General features: G+C 43.6%; 1 protein-coding gene across 8 annotated transcripts in view; it reads right to left on the reverse strand.

The window, feature by feature from the left end:
• Positions 1-26,693, reverse strand: part of pax7b (paired box gene 7b) — a 71,563-nt gene that overhangs the window by 19,417 nt on the left and 25,453 nt on the right. For 4 of the 8 annotated variants that reach the window (XM_036981870.2, XM_036981865.2, XM_036981868.2 and 1 more), the window contains 3 exon segments: positions 19,973-20,160; positions 7,099-7,264; positions 6,322-6,515 (listed from right to left, as the gene is read on the reverse strand). In XM_036981870.2, coding sequence (XP_036837765.1) covers positions 6,322-6,515; positions 7,099-7,264; positions 19,973-20,160 — 548 coding nt within the window. 8 annotated transcript variants of the gene reach the window in all.

The raw sequence follows: 26,693 nt of genomic DNA on the forward strand, positions 1-26,693 counted from the left end.
CAGCGTGCGTGGTGTCAGCGTGTGTGGTGTCAGCGTGCGTGGTGTCAGCGTGCGTGGTGTCAGCGTGCGTGGTGTCAGCGTGCGTGGTGTCAGCGTGAGTGGTGTCAGCGTGCGTGGTGTCAGCGTGCATGGTGAGGTGCAAAGCAGGCAGCCAGGCAGGCCTGGAGACACAGATCAAAGGGAGGCATGGGTGAGAGCCGCTCTGCCTGCCTCTGATCCCCTGTGTGTGTGTGTGTGTGTGTGTGTGTGTGTGTAATTCGTCTAATTCCAAAACACACACACACACACACACACGCACACACACACACACACACACACACACAGGGTAAAACGGAACACTAACTAACTACCATGGTTTAATCCTAACACACATAACCCTTTACATTTGTGGAATATTTTATAGTTATACTTTTTGCCATTTGGGAAAATAAATAAACACATTGAAAATAATCTATGCTGAATCCATAAGGATTGGTAGCCTCACTATGTACATACTGCATCGCTTCACTTTGACCTAATCAGTCCTCTTGTGGACCTGGTTGATCCATTCCAGGTTTGATCCAAAGGGTCAAATATGTTGATTACTCATTGGCAGGTATAGACGCGTTTTTCAGTTGTAGTATGATAAACAGCCCACTACACCCTGTGTGTGGTTGATCAACTGACAGTATTTTCCTGTATGTTATTTAGCTCGGAGTGTCCCGCTGTATGTTATCCTCAACTTCAACATCCCTGGGATTTGCAATGTTTGTACTTCGTTAAAGAGGGCTTCTTCCTTTAGAAGAAGGTTAGAACACAAACTATTGGTACTGTTGAAGCCTCATGAGGAGCAGTTGTTTTCTCTACTCTCCCAGCAGGTGTCCCTGTCATGCAATACAGAGGAATTCAGTCCAAACGGCTGCCAACGAACACATCTCCCAAGAACAGCAAGTGCTTCAAAGGCTTATATGGAGTTTCCTATGACCTGATATTGTTTCTGGAGAAGATGTAGACCACCTAAGCTATGGTTACAGTTCCTTTTACAGTGCTAGTTCACCATGCCATAACCAGGTACAGTAGGCTTTGTAAATAAAGTACCTTTGCTTAAAATGGATAACAGATAGACAGTTGGAACAATTAGAACAAATTCAAGGCTACATTTCATTAGAACAAACGTGAAATTGTATTTATTTTGCTGTAAGTTATCGGCCGTGTCCGAATGACAATACTTGCGTTCTAAATAGTAGGCTTTAAGGTATACCAAAATGTTAAGTTTTACAGTATGTGAAAGTCTGAAACCTGAGTATGCCTTAATTGCCAGGATGCCGTACTCATTTCGGCTTTTCATTTAGTAGAATTTTGCTGCACACTATTGAGGAAGAGAATCATCTTTTCACGACCATGTGTGTTTGACAACAGCTGATAATCAGAATAGGGGACAAGATCTACAAAAATGAACGAAAGGCGGGGAATGCACAACTGCTCATTACATGACGCCTTCTCAGCAAGGAGGAGTAGTATGTTTCTTAGTGTGTACGTTTTTCTAAATAGTCTGTAGTACTATTAATTAGTACACAGTATGTCGTTTCAGTAAGTTCTTCAGTCACGCCTTCATTATGGATGATGCGAATTTTCGCAGCTTTTTGTAAAAAATTGCGCAACATTTCAAAGTCGTGCTACTCATGCCAGGAATATAGTATATGCATATGATAAGTATGTGTGTATAGAAAACACTCTGAAGTCTCTAAAACTGGTTAAATCGGGTCTGTGGCTATAACAGAACGTGTTTAGGAGTAAAAATCCCTGGTAAAACTGTTTACCAAAAACACAAAAAAAATATTTGTCCGCCATTCAATGTATTGTTTAAGGCGACCTAAAATAAATGAGGATCCCCTGTAAACGCCTACAGTTTCCACACGATGTCGCCATTGCTGTCAATTTCTGTGAAACTGTGAAACTGAAAAAATGGACGATGATTTCCAGACTTGCTGCTATCGAATACAGATCGCCCCGTGATCAATTTGATACATCATTAACGTTTATTAGTACCTAAAGTTGGTTTAGAAAAGTCGTTTGAAGTGATTTGTAAAAGTTTATAGGCGACTTTTGTAATTTTAAAAAGTGATGTTGCGTCTTGTAAATGGGCTTTTTGCAGCATCAGACTGGCCTTCAGCAAATGACATTTTGGGTATACAATGACGGATTTAATCGGGAAAAAGACCCAATTGTGATGTTTATGGGACATATAGGAGTGCCAACAAAGAAGCTCGTCCAAGGTAATGAATGTTTTATATTTTATTTCTGCGTTTTGGGTAGCGCCGGCTACCGCAAAATCTGTTGTTTACGTGTCGTGCTGGTATTTTGGGGGGGTGCATGCTATCAGATAATAGCTTCTCATGCTTTCGCCGAAAAGCATTTTACAAATCTGATTTGGTGGCTAGATTCACAACGAGTGTAGCTTTAATTCAGTACCTTGCATGTGTATTTTTATGAAAGTTTGAGATTTATCGAGTACTATACTCGAGTACTATAGGTGGCGCTCTGAAATTTCCGCTGAGCTGTCCCTGTGCAGGGACCACCTCCGTAAGTTAACCAATTACTTTCTGCTTATTAAGGTACTGTAAAAGGAATCGTACCTGAAGCTTTGGCCACAGCATGGCATACTTGTTTATATAGTAACAACTTATTGGAACGCCCAGCACAGGAGATGAGAAGCAGGTACATGGAGTGATCCATTTAATATAGACAGACATGCAACAGAACAGGAACTGCGTCTGGACATAAAGACGACACGACAAACAATACTACTACAGGGAACAACACAGAGGAGCAGACATATACACAGGGGTAATCAACACAGTGAGGGAGTCCAGGTGAGTCCAATGAGCGCAGCTGCGCGTAATGATGTTAACAGGTGAGTATAATGACGGGTAGCCTGGTGGAGGGGTAGTGGGAGCAGGCGTGCCACTTATAGTTTGTATGTCATTGTGAGTATATGGTGAAGACTTCCAAAATATGTTTCACAAATGAAAAGTTTGGGAACTATTTGTTGTGAATGAAAATCCTCTCAGGTCTTCAAAGCAAGAGAGTTCCAGGTGATTGACACAAAATTCCCTCCATCAAAAAAGCAATACTAATGTTTTCAGTCGCTGCTGATATTTCTGTTCCCTGCCTCCACCTCATACTCCTGGCCTCTATCCAACACATGCTGATATTTCTGTTCCCTGCCTCCACCTCATACTCCTGGCCTCTATCCAACACATGCTGATATTTCTGTTCCCTGCCTCCACCTCATACTCCTGGCCTCTATCCAACACCTGCTGATATTTCTGTTCCCTGCCTCCACCTCATACTCCTGGCCTCTATCCAACACATGCTGATATTTCTGTTCCCTGCCTCCACCTCATACTCCTGGCCTCTATCCAACACATGCTGATATTTCTGTTCCCTGCCTCCACCTCATACTCCTGGCCTCTATCCAACACATGCTGATATTTCTGTTCCCTGCCTCCACCTCATACTCCTGGCCTCTATCCAACACATGCTGATATTTCTGTTCCCTGCCTCCACCTCATACTCCTGGACTCTATCCAACACCTGCTGATATTTCTGTTCCCTGCCTCCACCTCATACTCCTGGCCTCTATCCAACACCTGCTGATATTTCTGTTCCCTGCCTCCACCTTATACTCCTGGCCTCTATCCAACACCTGCTGATATTTCTGTTCCCTGCCTCCACCTCATACTCCTGGCCTCTATCCAACACCTGCTGATATTTCTGTTCCCTGCCTCCACCTCATACTCCTGGCCTCTATCCAACACCTGCTGATATTTCTGTTCCCTGCCTCCACCTCATACTCCTGGCCTCTATCCAACACCTGCTGTTACACCAAATGAAACAGGACCAACACAACAAATCTGCTCTCATAACTCTGGCCCAGCCACAGCTTAACCCCCCACCCCACCCCTTGACATAGCTAGTGCCTCTCTCTCAAACTAGCCAAACTTATATCCCACATGACAACAACCCCTGTGCCGGTGTGGATGGCTTTTCCAGCGGCCGTAATGGGAAAACGTTACGGGATTGGGATGGGTGCACCTGTCGGCAGGATTCCATTACAGACTTGGTAGTTGGCCAACACAGACCATTTACTGGGAATCACAGAATGTTGTCCTCTTTACCAGTAACGGGTAGCCCATCAGTACCAGACACCAGAGAAAATAGCTCACATATACCAACACACAGACATATCTCCTCTGGACAGATGCTGTCTGAAAACCCATAATATAACATTATAATTTCCATCATGATGGTGAGTCTATTTGTACTGGTTTGTTATTTCATGACATAGAAGGAGGAATACAGGAGAGAACTAAATCAACGTCAACAACAACATTCAAGATGAGATGCATTTGAGAGAACTGAAGGTGACGTCTGTTTAACTACAGACAAGCTGAGTTGTGTGTGTGTGTGTGTGTGTGTGTGTGTGCGTGCGTGCGTGCGTGCGCGCGCGCGTGCGTGTGTGAGCATTGAGGCAGTGTGAACTCTGAATCCTCTGTCAGAGAACATCCATCACCACATAGTGAGACAGTGAAAGGAATGTCACATGGCTATACTGTGAGCGGTTAAATATTCTACCTCTGTGTTGGTTTTAAAGCATACCTGTAAAATACCCAAATATGTAGTACAATAAACCACCTTTTGCTTACAATTCTTATTTTCTTTTAAACCGACTTAATATAATTATTGAATATTGAAAATGATTTTCTACAGTTATTCAGGTTGTAATCCCCAGTGCTAAACAGGAAGTGTGTATTATCCAAACACATAATGGAATGCTTGGGAAGAGAGGGAGAGAGGGGGAGCTGCTGTGTCGTCAGCCCGTATTCAGTACTGTAGAGCCATTAATGAAAAAAGCGTTCCTGGTGTTTCCTGCAGGTTTGCAGTGAGAGCATTAGCACTTAAAGCCCCTGTGCCACGATTAATAATCAAACACCCTGTGAGCCTCCATGTTATCCTCCACCGCTCCAGCAGGAGAGAACATCTCATTTTTTGTCACCAAAATCCTTCATTCTTTCTTCCACGAAGAAAGAGGGGTATTACCAAGAATATTTGAAGAAAGAAAAAAACTCCCAATAAAACACGTGTGAATGAGGGGGAATTGCGGACAAATGCAGTAATGAAATTCATTTTCAACTCTTTACACACCATTTCAATCGTATTTTCTGCTTGTTAACCACATCTTGTTGGTGAAGGTGGGCAAGACTGGCCAGTATTGATGGGTAATTGTGTATAATTAACTCCTTACACACGATTTGCCTCAATACAAATCATTTTACATTCTGTGCTACCTACTTAAGGCTCAACCCCTTACATAGAGTCACATTTAAACGCTCCTTAATGAGGTGCCCAAAGAAGATAACATGTGGAATCTCCAGCTTTACAGAAACACATCACACACACACACACACACACACGCCAACACACACAAGTGGACACAGGGGCAAAGCAATTGTATTTTCTACGACAGAAGAGAATTGCTCGGTGAGAAGGCAATCTAATGCCTATTAATTCAAACTCCAATTGGTCAGCGACGCGTCTATTACTCTAATGCTCCACCGTACTTTCACCGTGTGGAGGGCCGAGCAGAGACGAGAGGAAAGGGAAGGTGAAGCAGTAGGGCTGGGGGTTTAGGAGGCCATGGAGGGGAGCAGGGGAGCCCGACACAGCCTCCCACACATTTACTGTCCCTCCTCTACAAGCCTACCGTAGCCAGCCGTTTCCTCTGCAGACAGATGCTGCACGCAGCCCAGACTGAGAGCTGAAGACGGCTGTCGTACAAGATTAATGGAATACCATATAATACTAAGGTCTAAAAACTTTGAACAATTCCTTGAAGAAGATTAAGTGCCTTCATTTCTAAGCTTTAGCTAATTATTTCATTCACATGTGTTTCTCATGTTCGAAGTAGGATTTTGATGTCCCAGGAAAGTGGAAACCGCTGTTTTGGAGCCGATGTGCCTCTATCAAGATTAATTTTAATTTGTTGATGTAAATCCAATTGTTTTACAATTGTAGCAATTTAAATGAGCCAATGAAAACCCAGAGCTTTAGAAGCTAGAATAAAAGACGATGGATTCCACTCTAATTGAGTGGTGGTTCAACAAATTATATACACAATTTTAACCCTGGGTCATTGAATCATTAAAATGGTCAGATGTCTATATCAGAAGCATTTTTTGTAAAAATGTAACTTTATGTAGCTTACGGTACACATCCATATCAAAAGAGGCGGAACAGGGACGAAATAGGGGAGACTTGTGCCCTTGGCCTTGAACTGACCTGTGGGGAGAGGCCGTTGCTGACCGGGTTCATGTGGTTGCTGGCAGCTGATTGGCTCATGAAGGTGTCTGAGTAGCTGGAGAAGCTGTGGCGATTGGACGAGAGGCCGTAGGGGGAGCTGCCGTCAGAGAGCCCGCCCTGGTGCATGGAGGACGGAGGCAGGGGTTGGGGCCGATGCAACGTACTGCTGCCATCTGAACCAATAACAATGACACGGAGCATGGGTAAGGAAGTGAGACAAGAGAACCACAACTAAATATACTGTTCTCAAACCTCAGCCTTGTAAACAACTTATTGCACCTTGATGGTCTCAAACCCCCAGACTCAGATCAAAAACTAAAAATAAGGAGATAAAATGATGTTTTAGCAGTGGCTTATGCCGGCTCAGACATAATGTGTCCCCTTTTCATACTGTATGTAGCTTAGAAATATCCTGCTCTTGATTTGATTTGAAACTCCGTTAAAGCCTTAGGCTGTTTCCCTGTCATTGTGTAACACAGGCTAGTTGCTGTATAGATCCTATATTTAGCACATAACTGTTTTATGATATAACATTCTGTTAACATGTTCTAAACGTGTAGCAGACAAAGCATAGATATTTGTAACCCAAGTGATATTTAGAGTAGATCAAACACGACCATTTACACAAATATTTGAGCCCTAAACAGAGCCTCTGGGATAAGCAGATGTGGAGGCTTGTGTCTGAGTGTGTGCGCATGTGTGTGTGCGTGTCGGTGTGTGTGTGTGTGTGTGTGTGGGCATGTGGGTGTGTCTTACCCTGTGACAGTGTAGTGCCGGGGTATGAGGACTCAGGTAGCTGGTAGGTAGGTAGGCTGGGCATCCCTGTGGGCGGGAAGCCTCCAGGTAACAGGTGGTTGAAGGCGGCCAGCTGATTGGCTCCTGCCTGCTTGCGCCATCTGGCCCTTCTGTTGCTGAACCACACCTGGAGGGAAAAGAACTGATGAGGAGGACGAAGAGGACAAACTACAAACAGAGAGAGAGAGAGAGAGAGAGAGAGAGCGAGAGCAATACAGACAGAGAGAGAGAGAGCGAGAGAGCGAGAGCAATACAGACAGAGAGAGAGAGAGAGCGAGAGAGAGAGCGAGAGAGAGAGAGAGAGAGAGAGCGAGAGCAATACAGACAGAGAGAGAGAGAGCGAGAGAGAGAGCGAGCAAGACCGAGAGAGAGAGAGAGCAAGACAGACAGAGAGAGAGAGAGAGAGAGAGAGAGAGAGAGAGAGAGAGAGAGAGAGAGCGAGAGCAATACAGACACGGAGAGAGAGAGAGAGAGAGCGAGCAAGACCGAGAGAGAGAGAGCAAGACAGACAGACAGAGAGAGAGAGAGAGAGAGAGAGCGAGAGAGAGATAGAGAGCGAGCAAGACCGAGAGAGAGAGAGCAAGACAGAGAGAGAGAATGTCTACCTTCCACTCAGTTTAGCTACTCTATGATAAGCCGTCTGTAAGAGTGAAGCACCCTCTAACTCTCAGCAAGCACAAGGTTGTGTATACCAGAATAGCCATAATTTTCTCTTCATGTTCTGTGCAAAGGAATAGGTGAATATGTTAACACAATGTATATATTATCAAATGGATCTATGATTCCAGAATGCTCCAGATTAATTGTGTGTGTAGTCCTACCACCTGTGATTCATCTGCCTGTTGCTGTTAAAGATGGTGTTGGTGGAGCTAGCTTGTCCCTGGAGGAACCAAAGCCTGCATGGAGGTCCAGTGATCTGAACTTGTTGTTCTTCTTAAGTGGCTGAAGCTGTGATCTGTGTCAACAGTCTGCCCTAAGAAGTCATTAAGGGGTCAGAGGTAGGGGCCACAAGCTGCATATCAGACATCTCAAGTATGTTTGTGAACCTATTAGACACTTGGATGCCATAAAGAATGCCACCACAGTTGTGCATACTCTCTTGCCAATAGTATGTATACTCTCTCTCTCTCTCTCTCTCTCTCTCTCTCTCTCTCTCTCTCTCTCTCTCTCTCATACTTAGTGAAATATTTCAATGATATTATACTAAGTGGATGGATTTAGCAGTTTATCTGTAATTTAAAAAAAACATGAATACATATTATTTTTCGCAGTCTAACCACACATTGTTTACATCTTGGTAGCTAAATAAAATGTAGAATTATATCAAAATGCAACTACGAATGCACAATGTCAACTCCCTGAATGGAAGTGACTAAAGAGAGTCCTTTATAACTGCAGTGATTTACACATTTTAAAAAGGCTTCTGCTTCAACAAAACATGAATATAATCAGGTCTTTTGAAAAGAGCAGCCATACAGCCAGCAACCTGTTCCATTTAACCAAGACAAGGCCTGGGCCCAATGTGGGCTAAAGGTTGAAGGACACTGATCTATGCCTCGCACTGGCAATTCATCAGAGTTTAATACACTGTCAGCGCAGTTCATCTACTGTTGTGTTTCAAACGGCCTGGCCTATTGTGAAGCCAGATGAAAGGAGGGGACAAAAGGGCTTCCATACGCCAGTCAGAACACTGGGAACAAAGAGGGGGCGTCCCTTTTAAACAGCTCTTAAAGAGTCTAACTTTCAAGGGACTAACACAGGGACAGACTCACTGCTATTGAGGCCTCTCCTCCTGAACGCAAACAAATGCTGCACATAAATTCACATACACAGAGATCTCAATCACATAAAGAAAAATCTCAGTTTTGATTGTCTGCCTCATCAAGAGCATCTCATGATAAAAAGGGACTGAGATAATAATACCTCACTGTCCAAGCACTCGTGAGAAACAAGTCACTCAACTTCTAACCCCAACCAACAGGAAGCCTCTTCTGGAAGCAGATCATTTCCTCACACTTTCCATTCAACAAACAAACTCTTCTAGACCAAATAAAGAACTGCGATGGCTCAGGGCTCCCTGCTGCCCTCACTGATGTGGCTGCTATTGGGATGTAGTGGAGCGTGGTGCTGGTTCTGAGCTGGAGCTGGACAAACAGCTGCCTGCCATGGGGACACACCCCTTCCTTCCACACACGCCCAATCACCCGGCACTGCAGTGCCACCTCACCTCTGACCTCTGAACCTCACCCCACACCCCGCCCCTCTTTTATGTTCCATTACACTTCCTTATTTTTGTCAGTCAAGCCACAGGCAGGAGGTGTTCTATCATGGCAAACACAAAACACACAGAAATGCCTTGGCCACTTTTTCTTTTTCCTTTGACTTCACTTTAACACTCGCTCTCTTTCTCTCTCTCTCTGTCTCTCTTTCTCTCTCTCTCTGTCTCTCTTTCTCTCTCTCTCTCTCTCTCTCTCTCTCTCTGTCTCACGTTCTCTCTCTGTCTCTCTTTCTCTCTCTCTCTGTCTCTCTTTCTCTCTCTCTCTCTCTCTCTCTCTCTCTCTCTCTCTCTCTCTGTCTCACGTTCTCTCTCTGTCTCTCTTTCTCTCTCTCTCTGTCTCTCTTTCTCTCTGTCTCTCTGTCTCTCTGTCTCTCTCTGTCTCTCTCTGTCTCACGTTCTCTCTCTCTCTCTCTCTCTCTCTCTCTGTCTCTCTCTCTCTCTCTCTGACTCTCTTTCTCTCTGTCTCTCTGTCTCTCTGTCTCTCTCTGTCTCTCTCTGTCTCACGTTCTCTCTCTCTCTGTCTCTCTTTCTCTCTCTCTCTGTCTCTCTTTCTCTCTGTCTCTCTGTCTCTCTCTGTCTCACGTTCTCTCTCTCTCTGTCTCTCTTTCTCTCTGTCTCTCTGTCTCTCTCTGTCTCTCTCTCTCTCTCTCTCTCTCTCTCTCTCTCTCTCTGTCTCACGTTCTCTCTCTGTCTCTCTTTCTCTCTCTCTCTGTCTCTCTTTCTCTCTGTCTCTCTGTCTCTCTCTGTCTCTCTCTGTCTCACGTTCTCTCTCTCTCTCTCTCTCTCTCTGTCTCTCTGTCTCTCTCTCTGACTCTCTTTCTCTCTTTCTCTGTCTCTCTGTCTCTCTCTCTGTCTCTCTGTCTCTCTTTCTCTCTTTCTCTGTCTCTCGTTCTCTCTCTCTCTGTCTCTCTCTCTCTCTGTCTCTCTTTCTCTCTCTCTCTGTCTCTCTTTCTCTCTGTCTCTCTGTCTCTCTGTCTCTCTTTCTCTGTCTCTCTGTCTCTCTGTCTCTCTGTCTCTCTGTCTCTCTTTCTCTCTGTCTCTCTATCTCTCTGTCTCTCTTTCTCTCTCACCCATCCACTTTAATGAGAGGGGTGTCTGTGAAGCGCATCTGTCTAAGTGAATTTACTCCGAGGCTTTGAACGAGCCCGCTGCGACGCCTAGCTACTCAAGTCAACTAAAATGCCAACGGCTGCACCGCTATCGAGTTAACGCTGGCAAACATTGGGTCCAATGTGACCAGGTCAATACTGTATTGTTGGGCGAGAGGGGGCCATGCGTCACTGCTGATTCAGAGGAGATGGAATGTTTTCTCCAGCAGCCATGGGATCTACAACAGCAACAGGCGTGCACGCACATATGCACGCGCACGAGTGCACACACACAGACAAACATGGACACACAACACAAACAGGAGGAGCATTTGAAGTTGTACTCTGGAACCCGATCACAAAGTCACCTTGGACCACAGATTATCCACTGCTCTCCCCAATCCGGTTGAATTCCTCTCCACTACAGAGAGAGAGCTTCATCCCTGCTCCATTTCACCTCAAAGTCTGCTACTACAGCATCCACCTCTGTCCTGTTTTGCCAGTGTAAGAGGTTTGCTGGTTGCCTGGCTTCCTCTACACTTGGACTACAATGGACTATGTTCAGTATCCCTGAGAGATACTGGAGGAAGTTGGAGGGTGGGGGGATGGTAGAAAACCTGGGGCACAACCACATCTCTTAGGACTAGAGCTTAGTGGAGCCTGGGAGACAAAAAGAGACCCGCTTGAGCTACTGGGCTGAGCTGAGCTCAGACATGGAGGGGGGTGGCATGGGACTGTAGGGGGGGTTGTGGGAAATTAAGGTTGGAACGAACGTCAGGCAAGTTGAAGGTCCTGGAAACATCCCCGAGTCTGGTGAAGTGAAGGTCTGGAGAGATATGTGTTAACAACAGTTGCTTTTATCTCGTTTTGATTTGGCAGCGGCACATATACAGTGAATCCTTTCATCCCACTGGGCAAAAACTGGTTAACCAACATTGTTTCCAATTCATTTCAACACAAATAATCAATGTGATGACATTGAATCAATGTGGAAAAATAATTGGGTAAAAAAAGGGCTTTTAGCATTTTGTTCACCCAACCTAAATCCAATGACATGGTACATTTTCTTGTTGATTTCACATTGAATTCATGTTAGTTGACAACTCAACCAAATTTAAATGAAAATTAGAAATTGATCGAGTGTCTTTGCCCAGTGGGATGTTATCTCTTATCTGAGAGGGTGGCCTGGGTCTGTATTCCACCATTTCTCTAGACCTCACTCACTAACACAACACAATGGACTCTACAGAGCTGAGAATCCCATTCGCTTATCACTGATCTACGATAACACTAACACAACACTGCAATGCATGACATTACATTGCACTCAAACCCTTTGTCTCAAATAGGATCTAATTGTCTTCATTTAAAGTTATTGTAACTATTCTACATTTCTTAAGACAGCGGTGCCACGTGTACACATTCCACAAAGTGAACTATGCGCTACAAAAACAAGGATGAACCCTTCTTCTCATGTATTCTCAACGGTGCACTCCACAAACACAATGACCACAGTAGTGCAAAGAGGCAAAACAACATAGAAATCCTCATTGGTTTTAAACCATGCGCTACCCACCCTCACTGGCTCTGGCTGTTTCTCTCTCTGCCTGCCTGCCAGACTGGCACTATGCTAATTAGAGAGGCTGTGAGGGTGAATTTGAGAGGAGAGTGGGATTAGCTCGATAAGTATCAGGAATACAGAGGGACGGAAGGAAAGTCATTTCAATTCTAATAATAACAAACTGTTCCAACATTCACACGGATGCATTGCAACAATTTCTCCTCCACAATCTACATAAACGCAATTCATTCCTTTATGGAACCGACATAAAGCCAGACTGGTGGGAGCATGGATGCATGTTGTGTTGGGTGGGCTCTCCTACTGAATCCTAATATGCCATTCTCTCCTGCCATTGGTAATCACCTAGCATAGAAACAACCTGGTAAATCTCTATTTCATGATATATCTCTGTGACATCATTGTGTTTAACCTAAAGTATATAATACGAATATATCTGTCTTTCCTTCCTGTTTGGCCCTGTCCGGGGGTGTCCTCGGATGGGGCCACAGTGTCTCCTGACCCCTCCTGTCTCAGCCTCCAGTATTTATGCTGCAGTAGTTTGTGTCGGGGGGCTAGGGTCAGTTTGTTATATCTGGAGTACGTCTCCTGTCCTATTCGGTGTCCTGTGTGAATTTAAGTATGCTATCTCTAATTCTCTAATTCTCTCTTTCTTTCTCTCTCTCGGAGGACCTGAGTCCTAGGACCATGCCTCAGGACTACCTGACATGATGACTCCTTGCTGTCCCCAGTCCACCTGGCCGTGCTGCTGCTCCAGTTTCAACTGTTCTGCCTTATTATTATTCGACCATGCTGGTCATTTATGAACATTTGAACATCTTGGCCATGTTCTGTTATAATCTCCACCCGGCACAGCCAGAAGAGGACTGGCCACCCCACATAGCCTGGTTCCTCTCTAGGTTTCTTCCTAGGTTTTGGCCTTTCTAGGGAGTTTTTCCTAGCCACCGTGCTTCTACACCTGCATTGCTTGCACTTTGAGATATCAGCTGATGTACGAAGGGCTATATAAATACATTTGATTTGATCTTTGATGAATGTGTGACAATATGTCCCTTTCAGTTTTGGGGGATTGACAAGATGGGTCAAGAACTCTGCAAGATTTGGTTGTTCAACATGAAAATAAGACATTCAATAGAAAGTCTATAATCTATTCTGTGACACTATGAGGTAGTGCTGGGATCTCTCCTCAGCCTCTCCATAGAGGCCTCAGAGATCAGAGACAGGGCACCACAGAGACAAACAGAGCAGGATCCTCTACTCTCTGTGTCGCGGCTAGCATCAGAAGCCTAGCGCACTCTCCAGATAGAGAGAAAAACGTCTTCCCAAATTGATTTCTACGCTTCATAAAAGGCTATGCTTATACCTTATTAGATCCCTCTAACTATAATAGCTACATGCAGAATGTTTATTGGTAATGAAAGGGGATCTATGTGACAGATTCGCTAAGCGAGCCAGCCAGCGCCGCCACCGCTCAGATGAGTCTCCTCAGAAGAGGTAGAGTCGGCCTCGTAAAAACTTCAGCCTAAATAGAAGAGAATGTAATTCACTTCATGTGTGAGGAGGAGAGGAGCACTGATTTACAATGCTAAGGCCCAGGGTCTGGCCCCCCTCCCTCTGTTCTCTACCCTCCCTCGCTCAACAGCAACCCCCGCCACCTGGCCCAAACTTCTGAAGGATAGACACAAGTGATGCCCTTTTCTCTTCTTAATAGTCTTTGGAAGGACTCCACTGCCTGGTCCAGTCAGGAATGAGTGTTTTATTTCAGATACAGAATGGCAGCACAGAGAGTGGGGCGCTCAGAGCAGGAGACAGGTAGCTAAATTTATAGGGACAGGTAGCTAAATTTATAGGGACAGGTACCTAAATTTATAGGGACAGGTAGTCAGATTTATAGGGACAGGTAGCGAGATTTATAGGGACAGGTAGCTAGATTTATAGGGACAGGTAGTGAGATTTATAGGGACAGGTACCTAGATTTATAGGGACAGGTAGCAAGATTTATAGGGACAGGTAGCTAGATTTATAGGGACAGGTAGCTAGATTTATAGGGACGGGTAGCTAGATTTATAGGGACGGGAAGTGAGATTTATAGGGACAGGTAGCGAGATTTATAGGGACGGGTAGCTAGATTTATCGGGACAGGTAACGAGATTTATAGGGACGGGTAGCTAGATTTATAGGGACGGGTAGTGAGATTTATCGGGACAGGTAGCAAGATTTATAGGGACGGGTAGCTAGATTTATAGGGACGGGTAGCTAGATTTATAGGGACGGGTAGCTAGATTTATAGGGACGGGACACTAGATTTATAGGGACAGGTAGATAGATTTATAGGGACGGGTAGCCTGGACCTAATGGCTGTGAGATATGGATCAGATCCCCTAATTTGTCAGTTGGGGTGATAAAACAGTGGGCTGGGAAAGGGCTGCTGGGAGCTGCTGGGTGATGTGTTTTAGGTGGTGGTGGGCCTGATGAAGATGGATGAGATAGTGTGACACAAGATGGCAGGCAGGGAAGGGAGGAGAGGGGGTTTGGGTTGGCTGAGTTTATGGGGCAGTGAGTTTGGGCTGTGGAGTCACTGGTAAACCAAACACTTGTCACTTCTCGTTAAACCAGGCGTCCTCCTGAGCACCCTTCCACACAAGAGCTCTCCGCTTGGAGTGGGTCCATTTACCCTCACAGATAATAGTTAATGTTACTGACTGCAGTGTATACCACACACCCTGCTTTATAGATGATCACCTAGAGATCAAAAACAACTAACAGGGTAAGCCGTAACCACCACCTCAAATCCTACTCAAATCTTTAAGACCTTACAACACCGCCCTTCTGCTGGGTTTCTCCCTCACAGCACTGCCCTCTCAGCCTCCCTACTCGTTGACATCTGGAAGATGCGTCATTGCAGCTGTGCTGGAGCAGGTCAGCTCTCAGGCCAAAGGTTCTTCAGTCCTGCCCAGAGATGGACCATTTGGGTACCTATGTGAAAACCCAGCTGGCTGACATCTTCAAAACGCACTGCACTAAAACTGTCAAGTTCACACACCAAAATCCATCCTTTGGCTTTTTTAAATGTATTGATTGAATTTGGAGCAGTTTTAGAGAAGAGGCTTCACCAAGTTGTTCTTATATCAACATGTCTCCAGTGGTCAGTGTGGTTGTTTTATTGAGGATGTGTCTGAGGACTTTAGCAGGTTGATGAGGAGCAGGGTAAGAGCAGGTTGATGAGGAGCAGGGTAAGAGCAGGTTGATGAGGAGCAGGGTAAGAGCAGGTTGATGAGGAGCAGGGTAAGAGCAGGTTGATGAGGAGCAGGGTAAGTCTTTGGTGTTCAATGGGGCAGTGCTCTAGCAGAGCCAATGAAAAAGACACACATGACTCCTGAAAATGAAACAACGCTACAATGGGCTCCATAGTCCGTCCAAAATCCTCCTCCCATCTACCTTGCCAAACCGCTGAGCAACATTGAAGACCGATGGTCATTATTTACTTTGGTTAACTAGAGTCAGTTTCTTGGGGTGACCTTCTCAGAAAATTAAGTTTGATTTGATCTTTGGAGACTTTCAAAGCGTTTCAAAATGAGATGATGAGGGAAACTGCATTAACAAATGATGTCCATGATTTAAATAACTCAGGTTTTCACATGACATCATTTAGCTCTATTATCTCGCAGGAGAGAAAAAGTGGCCTTTTAGTTTTCAACCCTGTTCATTTTTTTTCTTCATTTTTAGACTTCAAATTACCATCGATTCCCAGAAATACTCGAAAGTGGCAAATGCCTGAAGGGATTCTCTCTAATATGTCAATGTAATTGACCTACAAATATGGTTGTGAAGTGCCTGGAACATGGACAAGACAGAGGACTCTCTATGCTCTGTAGCCCAAGGGTTCCCAGTGGGGTAGATCGAAATTATTACTATTTTTATGTGTATTAAACAACAGATTAACTGAATTTGGGGTCAGTGAAAAAAGTTTAGAGGGTGCGATACAATACAATGTAATATTATTCATCCAAAATGTATGTTCTTGACCCTTAGAAGCACATGGGCCTGGGAGGCTCACGGGATATTGGTATCCACAGTATTATCCCCAAAAAAGTATTCTTGTATTCCCCCCCACACATTTTTGTTGTTGACATAATCCACTGTCATTTAAGTTTTAAAACTGCAATATTTTCTCTCTGTCCCATGGCAAAATGTGTAGAATTGCAGGAAATTAGCTTTAAAACTGCAGCATTTTCACTGTGATGCAAAGAGGGGGGCTTTTAAAAAAACAATCCCAGGGCCCGAGACCGAATTAGTGCAGCCATGCACTGCAGAAGTCATAGTCAAAAAGTATATTTTTATCGCACTCTGAAGTAGGTGTTGTGTTCTGATATTATGAGGGGGTCCACAATAAATTTGCTATTGCTAAGTGGTCCCCTAAACCAAACAATTTGGGAACCCCTGCTCTAGCCTACATGGCACTCTGCTCAACCAATCTTACATAGGTTTGCTGGATCTTTTCATCTTCGAGACCAATCACAATGAGCTTCACAAGCTCCACTCTACAGGGTCTAAATTCAAAAATCTGTCCAAATGACATTGTAAATACGAAGCATTGTAACCCATCTGTCATAACTCAAATTATATTAGACATGCATGTCTTTTCCAGATGTATTTCATGAGACATGCTTTACACTGTAATGGAGGAGAATCTTCAGAAAAAGAGATTCATCAAATAATAACTGAAAGACCTTCCCAATCTCATGTCCAATTGTGCCTCATAAGCATATTTGAAACATTCTGAAATGTAATATAGCGCAAGAAAATATGCATGAGATAAATCTCTCAGCATCCTCCACCGAGTGCTGCAGTAACCAGTTAGACATCTTTCTGTTTGGAGGGTTTGCGAGACAGACAAAGACATGTGTGGAATCAGTTACCCCTAACCGCATGTTTGGAGTGTGAGGAACAGTTAGCGCGCGGGGTGGTTCAGAGTTTGGGAGGTTCAAGGGGAGTGAGCGAGGGGTTGTGGTAAGAAGAGAGGGTTGCCCTTTTTTTTACTAGCATCTGATTGATTAATGTTGTTGTCAGGGCATGAGGTCCCTGGAGAGGATGAGGGACCCTCCATGATATGCACATGGTTTTACAAGCGGCGGCAGGCTTGAAAGTGAGAGATGCTGGCCAAAGGCCGAAATGAGAAATCCATCAGGAATGCATTTCCTCTCTCTCTCCCTCTCTTTGCCTCACTCTCTTTCTCATCTCCTCTCTCTCTTTATCTCCCTCCCTCCCTTCTGAACAGCTGCTGCTATAACTCTACTGTATTTTCCTTCAGTGTTACATAAAACCACATGGTACACAAGCTGTCAGGCAGGTCCTGTGGAGTCTTGGGTGTAAAGCAATGGAGCCTCCCCTGTCAAGGCCTTCTTAGAACAGATGAGGACTCACAGACACAACTCCCAGGTGAGGTGAGGAGGTAAAATATGGGTAAAAAAGACCTGCACTTGGATGAATGAATATTGTCGCTAGTAACTCTACATACCTCTAGCACAATCTTCAAATTTTGCTGCCTTAAAATGTCATCTAAAAAGGAATTAAATGGGATTTGTTTTGCCTCCGATCTACACAACATACTCCACAGTTCCGAAGTGAAAGAGAGGTTAAAGAAAATGTTCCAAGTGATACAATGAAGATGTCTTGATTGCGTGTCTTCACACCCCAGAGTTAATACTTGAAGGAAGAACCTTGGGCAGCCATTACAGCTGTTCATCATTTTGAATAAGATGATACCAATTTTGCACAACTCTTAGGGCAACATACAGTATATCCATTGCTTTTGTCAAAATTGTTTAAGCTCAGTACATTTGGATGGGAATCATTGATTGGAAGCTATATTCAAACGTTGCCTCTGATTTTAAAGCAGATTCAACACCTCTTGGAAAGCCATTCTGGTGTCTTTGGCATTAAAAGTTGTATAATTGCCCCCCCCCCCCCCCCCTAATAAAACTATGTCAGTGTTAGATTTTCTCTGGGGTGTGAAGACAACGCAATCAAGATGCCTTCTTTTATTATTATTAGTAGTAGTAGTCATTTTTATATTTTTTATATTATTATTTCACTTTGAAAATGTAGAGTAAGTTGTGTAGATGGGTAGATTTTTATTATTTCGTAAGACTATGGCAGGATATAAAAACTGAAGTTTGTCATGTACAGTTGTGGCCAAAAGTTTTGAGAATGACATAAATATTAATTTTCACAGTCTGCTGCCTCAGTTTGTATGATGGCAATTTGCATATACTCCAGAATGTTATGAAGAGTGATCAGATGAATTGCAATTAATTGCAGTCCCTCTTTGCCATGCAAATTAACTGAATCCCCAAAAAACATTTCATCCCTGCCACAAAAGGACCAGCTGACATCATGTCAGTGATTCTCTCGTTAACACAGGTGTGAGTGTTGACGAGGCCAAGCCCGGAGATCACTATGTCATGCTGATTGAGTTCTAATAACAGACTGGAAGCTTCAAAAGGAGGGTGGTGCTTGGAATCATTGTTCTTCCTCTGTCAACCATGGTTACCTGCAAGGAAACACGTGCCGTCTTCATTGCTTTGCACAAAAAGGGCTTCACAGGCAAGGATATTGCTGCAGTAACGTTGCACCTAAATCAACCATTTTTCGGATCATCAAGAACTTCAAGGAGAGCGGTTCAATTGTTGTGAAGAAGGCTTCAGGGCGCCCAAGAAAGTCCAGCAAGCACTAGGACCGTCTCCTGAAGTTAATTCAGCTGCTGGATCAGGGCACCACCAGTACAGAGGTTGCTCAGGAATGGCAGCAGGCAGGTGTGAGTGCATCTGCACGCACAGTGAGGCAAAAACTTTTGGAAGTTGGCCTGGTGTCAAGAAGGGCAGCAAAGAAGTCACTTCTCTCCAGGAAAAACATCTGGGATAGACTGATATTCTGTAAAAGGTACAGGGATTGGATTGCTGAGGACTGGGGTAAAGTCATTTTCTCTGATGATTCCCCTTTCCGATTGTTTGGGGCATCCGGAAAAAAGCTTGTCCGGAGAAGACCAGGTGAGCGCTACCATCAGTCCTGTGTCATGCCAACAGTAAAGCGTCCTGAGATCATTCATGTGTGGGGTTGCTTCTCAGCCAAGGGAGTGGGCTCACTCAGAATTTTGCCTAAGAACACAGGCATGAATAAAGAATGGTACCAACACATCCTCAGAGAGCAACTTCTCCCAACCATCCAGGAACAGTTTGGTGACAAACAATGCCTTTTCCTGCATGATGGAGAACCTTTACATAAGGCATAAGTGATAACTAAGTGGCTAAGGGAACAAAACATCAATATTTGGGGTCTAAGGCCAGGAAACTACCCAGACCTTAATCCCATTGAGAACTTGTGGTCAATCCCCAAGAGGCAGGTGGACAAACAAAAACCCACAAATTCTGACAAACTCCAAGCATTAATTATGCAAGAATGGGCTGCCATCAGTCAGGATGTGGCCCAGAAGTTAATTGACAGCATGCCAGGGCAGATTACAAAGGTCTTGAAAAAGAAGGGTTAACACTGCAAATATTGACTCTTTGCATCAACCTCATGTAATTGTCAATAAAAGCCTTTGACACTTATGAAATGCTTGAAATTATACTTCAGTATTCCATAGTAACATCTGACAAAAATATCTAAAGTCACTGAAGCAGCAAACCTTGTGGAAATTAAAATTTGTGTCATTCTCAAAACTTTTGGCCATGACAGTACAGGAAAACAGTGCTTTAGATTAGTGTGATAAACACCTGGATAATGCTCAGCAGCCATGACAGTACAGGAAAACAGTGCTAAACACCTGGATAATGCTCAGCAGCCATGACAGAATGTGTGTTGCATTGACTGTTTGTGTGTCTAACTAACCTGCACGCGGGCCTCAGTGAGCTTGGTCCTCTGGGCCAGCTCTTCCCTGGTGTAGATGTCTGGGTAGTGTGTCCTCTCAAAGGCTTTCTCCAGCTCCTCAAGCTGCTCGGCTGTGAAGGTGGTGCGGCTGCGACGCTGCTTCCTCTTCAGGGGAAGGTCCGGCTCCGACTCCACGTCTGAACCCTCATCTGTACGATTACCTGGGCCAAAGGGGAAGAGGGAGAAGAGGGGAAGAGCCAGCTCAGTTAATACTAGGAAATACACTAAAATAATACAAGGGAATTTAGTAACAATGGAAAGGAAGTCCATTTTACTGGTTAGTTATTTATCTCTTCAGTTGTCTTTATTTGTTATTTTTTATTTAACCTTTATTGAACCAGGTAGGCCAGTTGAGAACAAGTTCTCATTTACAACTGCGACCTGGTCAAGATAAAGCAGTGCGACAAAAACAACAACACAGAGTTACACATAAACAAACGTACAGTCAATAACACAAAAGGAACATCTATATACAGTCTGTGCAAATGTAGTAAGGTTAGGGAGGTATGGCAATAAATAGGCCATAGGGCAAAAATAATTACAATTTAGCATTAACTGGAGTGATAGATGTGCAGATCATGATGTGCAGGTAGAGATACTGGGGTGCAAAAGAGCAAAAAAATGAATAACAATATGTGCATGAGGTAGTTGGGTGTGCTATTTACAGATGGGCTGCTGTGTCTGTGTTTACCCTCAAGCCTCTGTTCTGACAGCATTTTTTGTTAATTAACCTAAATCATTGAAAAAGGCAATAAAAAGTAGGGCTGTGACGATACCAGTATCACAATATGTTTTCCATGGCGAAATAAATGTGACTCTGGATAACAACATAATGATTTTCCAACATTAGGGCTGTTTTCCTAAAGAAGTGAAATCTACTTTGTGCTTTGTTTCCATGTCACGATACTCGTTAGTATCGCGGTACTGTTATCATCCCAGCCCTAATAAAAAGGATGGATGAAACCCTGAAATGGTCAATACAAGCCCTAAAAGCCCCTTTTAGTAGTTTAGGGGCAAAACCCACATCAGAGGCTGTCGCTTGAGGGGGAGAGGCTGCAAAGAAGCTTCAAATGACAGCTTTCCCTCTCTCCGAGCACAACAGAGCAAATATTATCTTAATCTGTGGATATTTATACAGTGTATAAGAGGCCTGATACCCAAACCTGCCTTGAGAGAGAGAGAGCGGGGGAGAGAGGCGCCAGAGGCTGGAGGCAGAGGGCCGCAGGCGGTTGGGGGCAGGAGGGGAGGGGGCGCTGGATGGAAGGGTTAATCTACCCAGGCCACCTTGCTGTTCCTCACCACACTATTCTCTCACAATGGCCCAGGGCACACTGCTGCTAAAAAGAACAGTAGAGCCAGAATATACAGAACACTACAACAATATCACACCAGAACCATTCAGTCCCATATTCTGTCTTTCTATGATACTGCTGTCAATAAATGAATTACAATATATCTTACAGTACTTTTAGGCATTCAACTAAGCTGCTGCATTTTCGCTAGAGGAATATAGATACTGCACAAAGCCATCCAATCCTGGCCAAGAGGAATGTTTCTGACAGCGAATATGTATTACCACAGCACATTACCATTATAACTGAATTTAGGAAATTGCATCATTTTCACCTCCTCTGCATGTCTATTCAAACTACATGGCCCTGTTCATTTCCTGTTATAAAATGCATATTTTCACAAATGTGCTCATTGAGACATTGACAAGCCAGTGTTGCTCTAGGCCTAGCTGGATTGCATCATACATCTACAGTCCAGAAGGAGAGAAGGGTAAAGAACAAAAAACGAGAGATAGTCTATAGAACAAAACTCATTGTCCCTTACAGAAAAGCTTTCTCCCCAACTATAATGACAACCATAACGGTCTTCTGAGAGTTAGCCCAGGTGAATCCCCTGTATTGGCTATGGGCACAACTAAGCTCAGTTCAACAAAGCCCTCTCGAATGTTTCAGCATACCACATGGACAAACTGAAGCCAAATAGCCTTCAAATAACAACTGTGAGAATAAAAGAGGAACCAAATCTGGCTGGGTCTCAAGGCCGGCTCTGGAGTTTAATTAAACAAGGAATTATGGGATTATATGGAGACTATCATTACAGGCCACTCGATGAGTCTTCTGAGAACGTCTTTTTGTCCCCCTGAGCTCACGCCTAACGATTCTCTGCGGATTACATGCGGCCGCAGGACATGAGGCCGCATTCATTAAATCAATTCTTTCGTCTAACCCTTTTTAATAAAGATTGATTCCCCAACACTGGCTCCCACTTTTGTAGAGAACAGCCTTGAACATACAATGTTGAATATGTACATATATGGCATATCCCTTTGTTGGTTTTATGAGGATGCGCATAGCGATTTGCCGCTAACTCGCCATGACAACACTTGAGACCGGCACAGCGGTCTATAGATCACTTTTCAAAGTCACCTCTGTGTCCTACAGGGCGGGGCAAGGGTGGGGGGAAAGGGGGGCCATGCGGGCAGAGAGGAGGGCTGCTCAACGGTTTAAAACCAAACAGACACCACAGAATTCTACTATTCTATTTTGCTCATATTTCTCTTCCTTTGTTTATCTATGTGATCGGATGGAAAGTTGCGTAAGTGGATATAGGCTAGCCAGTACTTAAAACATTTAAAAAATGAATCCTCCCCCTATACTCCAATGTTAGCATTTTGCAAAGGATTTACAAACAAACTGCATGACAAACAAGACTAATGACTATGTACTGCCACCTGTCATTGAGCCCTGGTTATAGTGACATGTGTCATAGCACACAACACATCTGTTTGCGTGCATGAACTACAGGCAGCAAGCAGCAAGCTCTCGGTGAAGGTCAACAGCCCTATTAGATGTGAGTTTGGGAAACAGGGATGTGAGAAGCAAACCTCATCTCTATCCAGATGACATTTTTCTGAACGGGATGCCAAGATTAATCAACAACACTGGGGCCCCACCTGTACCAAAATGGGTTGTGACAGAAACAGAATTCCAGTTAAATGCACTGTATGGTTCCTCTCATTGTTGGTGCAACACAGAGTTGCATGGCTGTCTGGTTAACATATTTTACTGGCCACCCTATTTTCAGGTAAAACCCTTCAGCAGACAACATAAGACTATCTACATAAACAAACAAGTCGAATTATAATGACACTGCGTGGATTACACAGTATCCACATCGTTTCATTTAAATATGTCTAACATGTTATACTTTATTCAAACAGCTGGAAACAAAGGGGGAGATAGGCAAGCAGGAGAGCAGACAGGCAAGCAGGAGAGCAGACAGGCAAGCAGGAGAGCAGACAGGCAAGCAGGAGAGCAGACACGCAAGCAGGAGAGCAGACAGGCAAGCAGGAGAGCAGTAGGAAGGGTAGACACGAGGACTGAACCCCGGTCTTGTGACTGGCCGGGAGCGTTACCGATAGATCACGGGCTCTGCACCAAATCTTTTTATTTAGTGGTTGTTTGATATTTATAGATGCAGTGCCTCTCGGGCCTAAATTATGGAAGAATAAACACTTACTATCTGTTTCCCAGACAACAAAGCTTTTGAATTTGAATAACACATGTCTCCTTGGTTTACAAATCTGTCCATGTTGATACAGGACAAAATGCTGGATGATTAGCCTACTACCTTGGAATAAACTCAATCCCTGTGGGCGTTGAGGTCAATTCTCTAACACTTCTTGCTGCTTTGAAACAATAAGGTACATCCTGATTAGACCTGGGTATAATGCCTCAGCTGTAATTCCATTGGAAGGTTCTGGGGATATTGATAAAGCACTCGTGCCTCATCAGTTATCATAGCAATTAGGGCCTAATTATGTATACCATCCAGTGGGTATGATTAGACAGCCGTGTATCCTCCTTCAGGGCCCTCAGAGGTCCTGCTCAATATTGATTTAAAAATACAGCAGTGTTTAAACAGAAATTAACCAGATATTGACGAGGTCTTCTAAATCAGAAACATTTTTTTAATGTTTCAAGTAACAAGGGGAGACAAGTAAACATGTTATACTGGAAGAGCCAATTGTTTTACTGACATAATTTAATTGAATCGCTTTACTTATGAATGGAGCCATATGTTTCCCAAAGAGATTGTTTAAGCTCTCTGTTACCTCTTTCAAAAATCACAGCTTTTTCACAAAGCACTACTATTTCTAACAATATCCATAGTGAGACAGAATGTCAACTCAGGTCAGAACACAACCAACAAAAGTGGTCTTGTCTCTGAGAAGCTGAGCAGTTGGTTAATAGTTTAGCGGTGAGTTTAGTGTGAGGTTTAAAGATGGTCCTCCCTCTCTCCTGATGCTCCTCACTGCTGACCCCACGGTCTGCTCAGAGCTCAGACTGCAGGCAGATGGAATACTCATCACGCGAACCTCTCCAAACCCCCTCCCGGACAGCCCACTAACCCTATGGACTGTTCTTCTCTTTCTCCCATCCTCCTTCTGAGGAGCCCCTACTCTCTCTTTCCCCCCTGGGAGACAGGCTGAGGTAATATGGCTTAGATGGACCTTAGATGGATTGCTGTCCAAGGCTGTACAGTCAATAAAGACTGCTGGCTCCAATGCTCCACAAGAACATTATGCTATAATAAACGACAAGCCCTACAATAGCAATGTCTATTAGCAGTGAAGGGGACAGAGAAAACATACAATGACAGTCTAGAAAATGATCACAAAGAAACAGAATCTAGGCTACACTCCAACACCCACAGCTACTGTATAACTGATCACCACAACACTACAACACAGGAGGCGAATAGTAACGCTTCAACGTGGCAACACAAAATTCCTCAATGCCAAGATGTCTAATATGGTCAAATTCTAACCAACATTGTGTCAGTGAATATTTAGGTAAAATATTTAAAATATAGGTCAGAAATTGATACTTGTACTATGCATGGTAGACCTGGGAGGTATTTAATGATAACAGGTGGTTAAGAAGCCTCCGTGATGACACATGGGGTGGAAGCATCATTCTTCGTCTCTCAGATTGCCTCTGAGTCAGTATTAGCTCAACACTATGGTGTGTATCCTCCTCCCTGTCCCATGCAGGGTGTTTCTGATACCAGAACCAATGGCCTCAATATCAGCTGTACCTTTCCAAACTACCCAAGACAGAGGGACAAAAACAGACAGGGCTTTGGCAGTGCAGCATTAGCTCATAATGGCTCATTTTGAAAAGCATATTAGTTCCAGCATAATTACAATCAGGCCTCACGCTCAGTGTTCTGCAGGCATTCACAGGACCAGCCTCAGAGCACCCAGTCACACCAGTTGACTGTGACTGACAGCACATTTTCTTTATTGGTAGTATTTTTTTCATTCATTCCCACAGGACGAAAATAACATCCCATCTTTTCTCTCTATTTATGTTTACTTGTTTATTTTGTGCATGCCTTTTGTCGTTGTTGATGTTGCAATTATACTTTTTGTCAGTCGGAGGGGAGGAATATCAAAAGGCCTAATTATGCAAACAGGCCCTGTGATAAGCAGCAAATGTCTGAGATGGGATCTGCTATCTCTGACATCCATCTGTCTCTGTGCTGTCTCCTGCTCCAGGCCTGAATATAAACATCTCTTCCTGTCACCAAGACTGCATGGGATTCAACCCCAGATACTGGAGAGGAGGGATGTTCATGCAGCAACATCAAATAGCTGACAACTTCTTCTTTTCAATTTTTCAAAGAATGGGGCAGTTTTTCTCCTGAATGCACTGCCCTGTGTGTCCCTCAGTGTTGCGAAGTTAGGAGAGCCATAGGAGATGATTCAGTTGTGCAACTGGAGGATGGATTTAACATAGAAACAGTATAGTACTTCATGAAAACAAACCTTGTAGTACTCCATGAAAACAAACCTTGTAGTACTCCATGAAAACAAACCTTGTAGTACTCTATGAACACAAAACGTATAGTACTCCATGAAAACAAACCTTGTAGTACTCTATGAAAACAAACCTTGTAGTACTCTATGAAAACAAAACATATTGTACTTCATGAAAACAAACCTTGTAGTACTCTATGAAAACAAACCTTGTAGTACTCTATGAAAACAAACCTTGTAGTACTCTATGAAAACAAACCTTGTAGTACTCCATGAAAACAAAACATATTGTACTTCATGAAAACAAACCTTGTAGTACTCTATGAAAACAAACCTTGTAGTACTCTATGAAAACAAACCTTGTAGTACTCTATGAAAACAAAACGTATAGTACTCCATGAAAACAAACCTTGTAGTACTCCATGAAAACAAACCTTGTAGTACTCTATGAAAACAAACCTTGTAGTACTCCATGAAAACAAACCTTGTAGTACTCCATGAAAACAAACCTTGTAGTACTCTATGAAAACAAACCTTGTAGTACTCTATGAAAACAAAACGTATAGTACTCCATGAAAACAAACCTTGTAGTACTCCATGAAAACAAACCTTGTAGTACTCTATGAAAACAAACCTTGTAGTACTCCATGAAAACAAACCTTGTAGTACTCCATGAAAACAAACCTTGTAGTACTCTATGAAAACAAACCTTGTAGTACTCTATGAAAACAAACCTTGTAGTACTCTATGAAAACAAACCTTGTAGTACTCTATGAAAACAAACCTTGTAGTGCTCTATGAACACAAAACGTATAGTACTCCATGAAAACAAACCTTGTAGTGCTC

Source organism: Oncorhynchus mykiss, chromosome 7 (genome assembly GCF_057628025.1).
Source record: "Oncorhynchus mykiss isolate SJ-2025 chromosome 7, ASM5762802v1, whole genome shotgun sequence".
Taxonomy (NCBI): domain Eukaryota; kingdom Metazoa; phylum Chordata; class Actinopteri; order Salmoniformes; family Salmonidae; genus Oncorhynchus; species Oncorhynchus mykiss.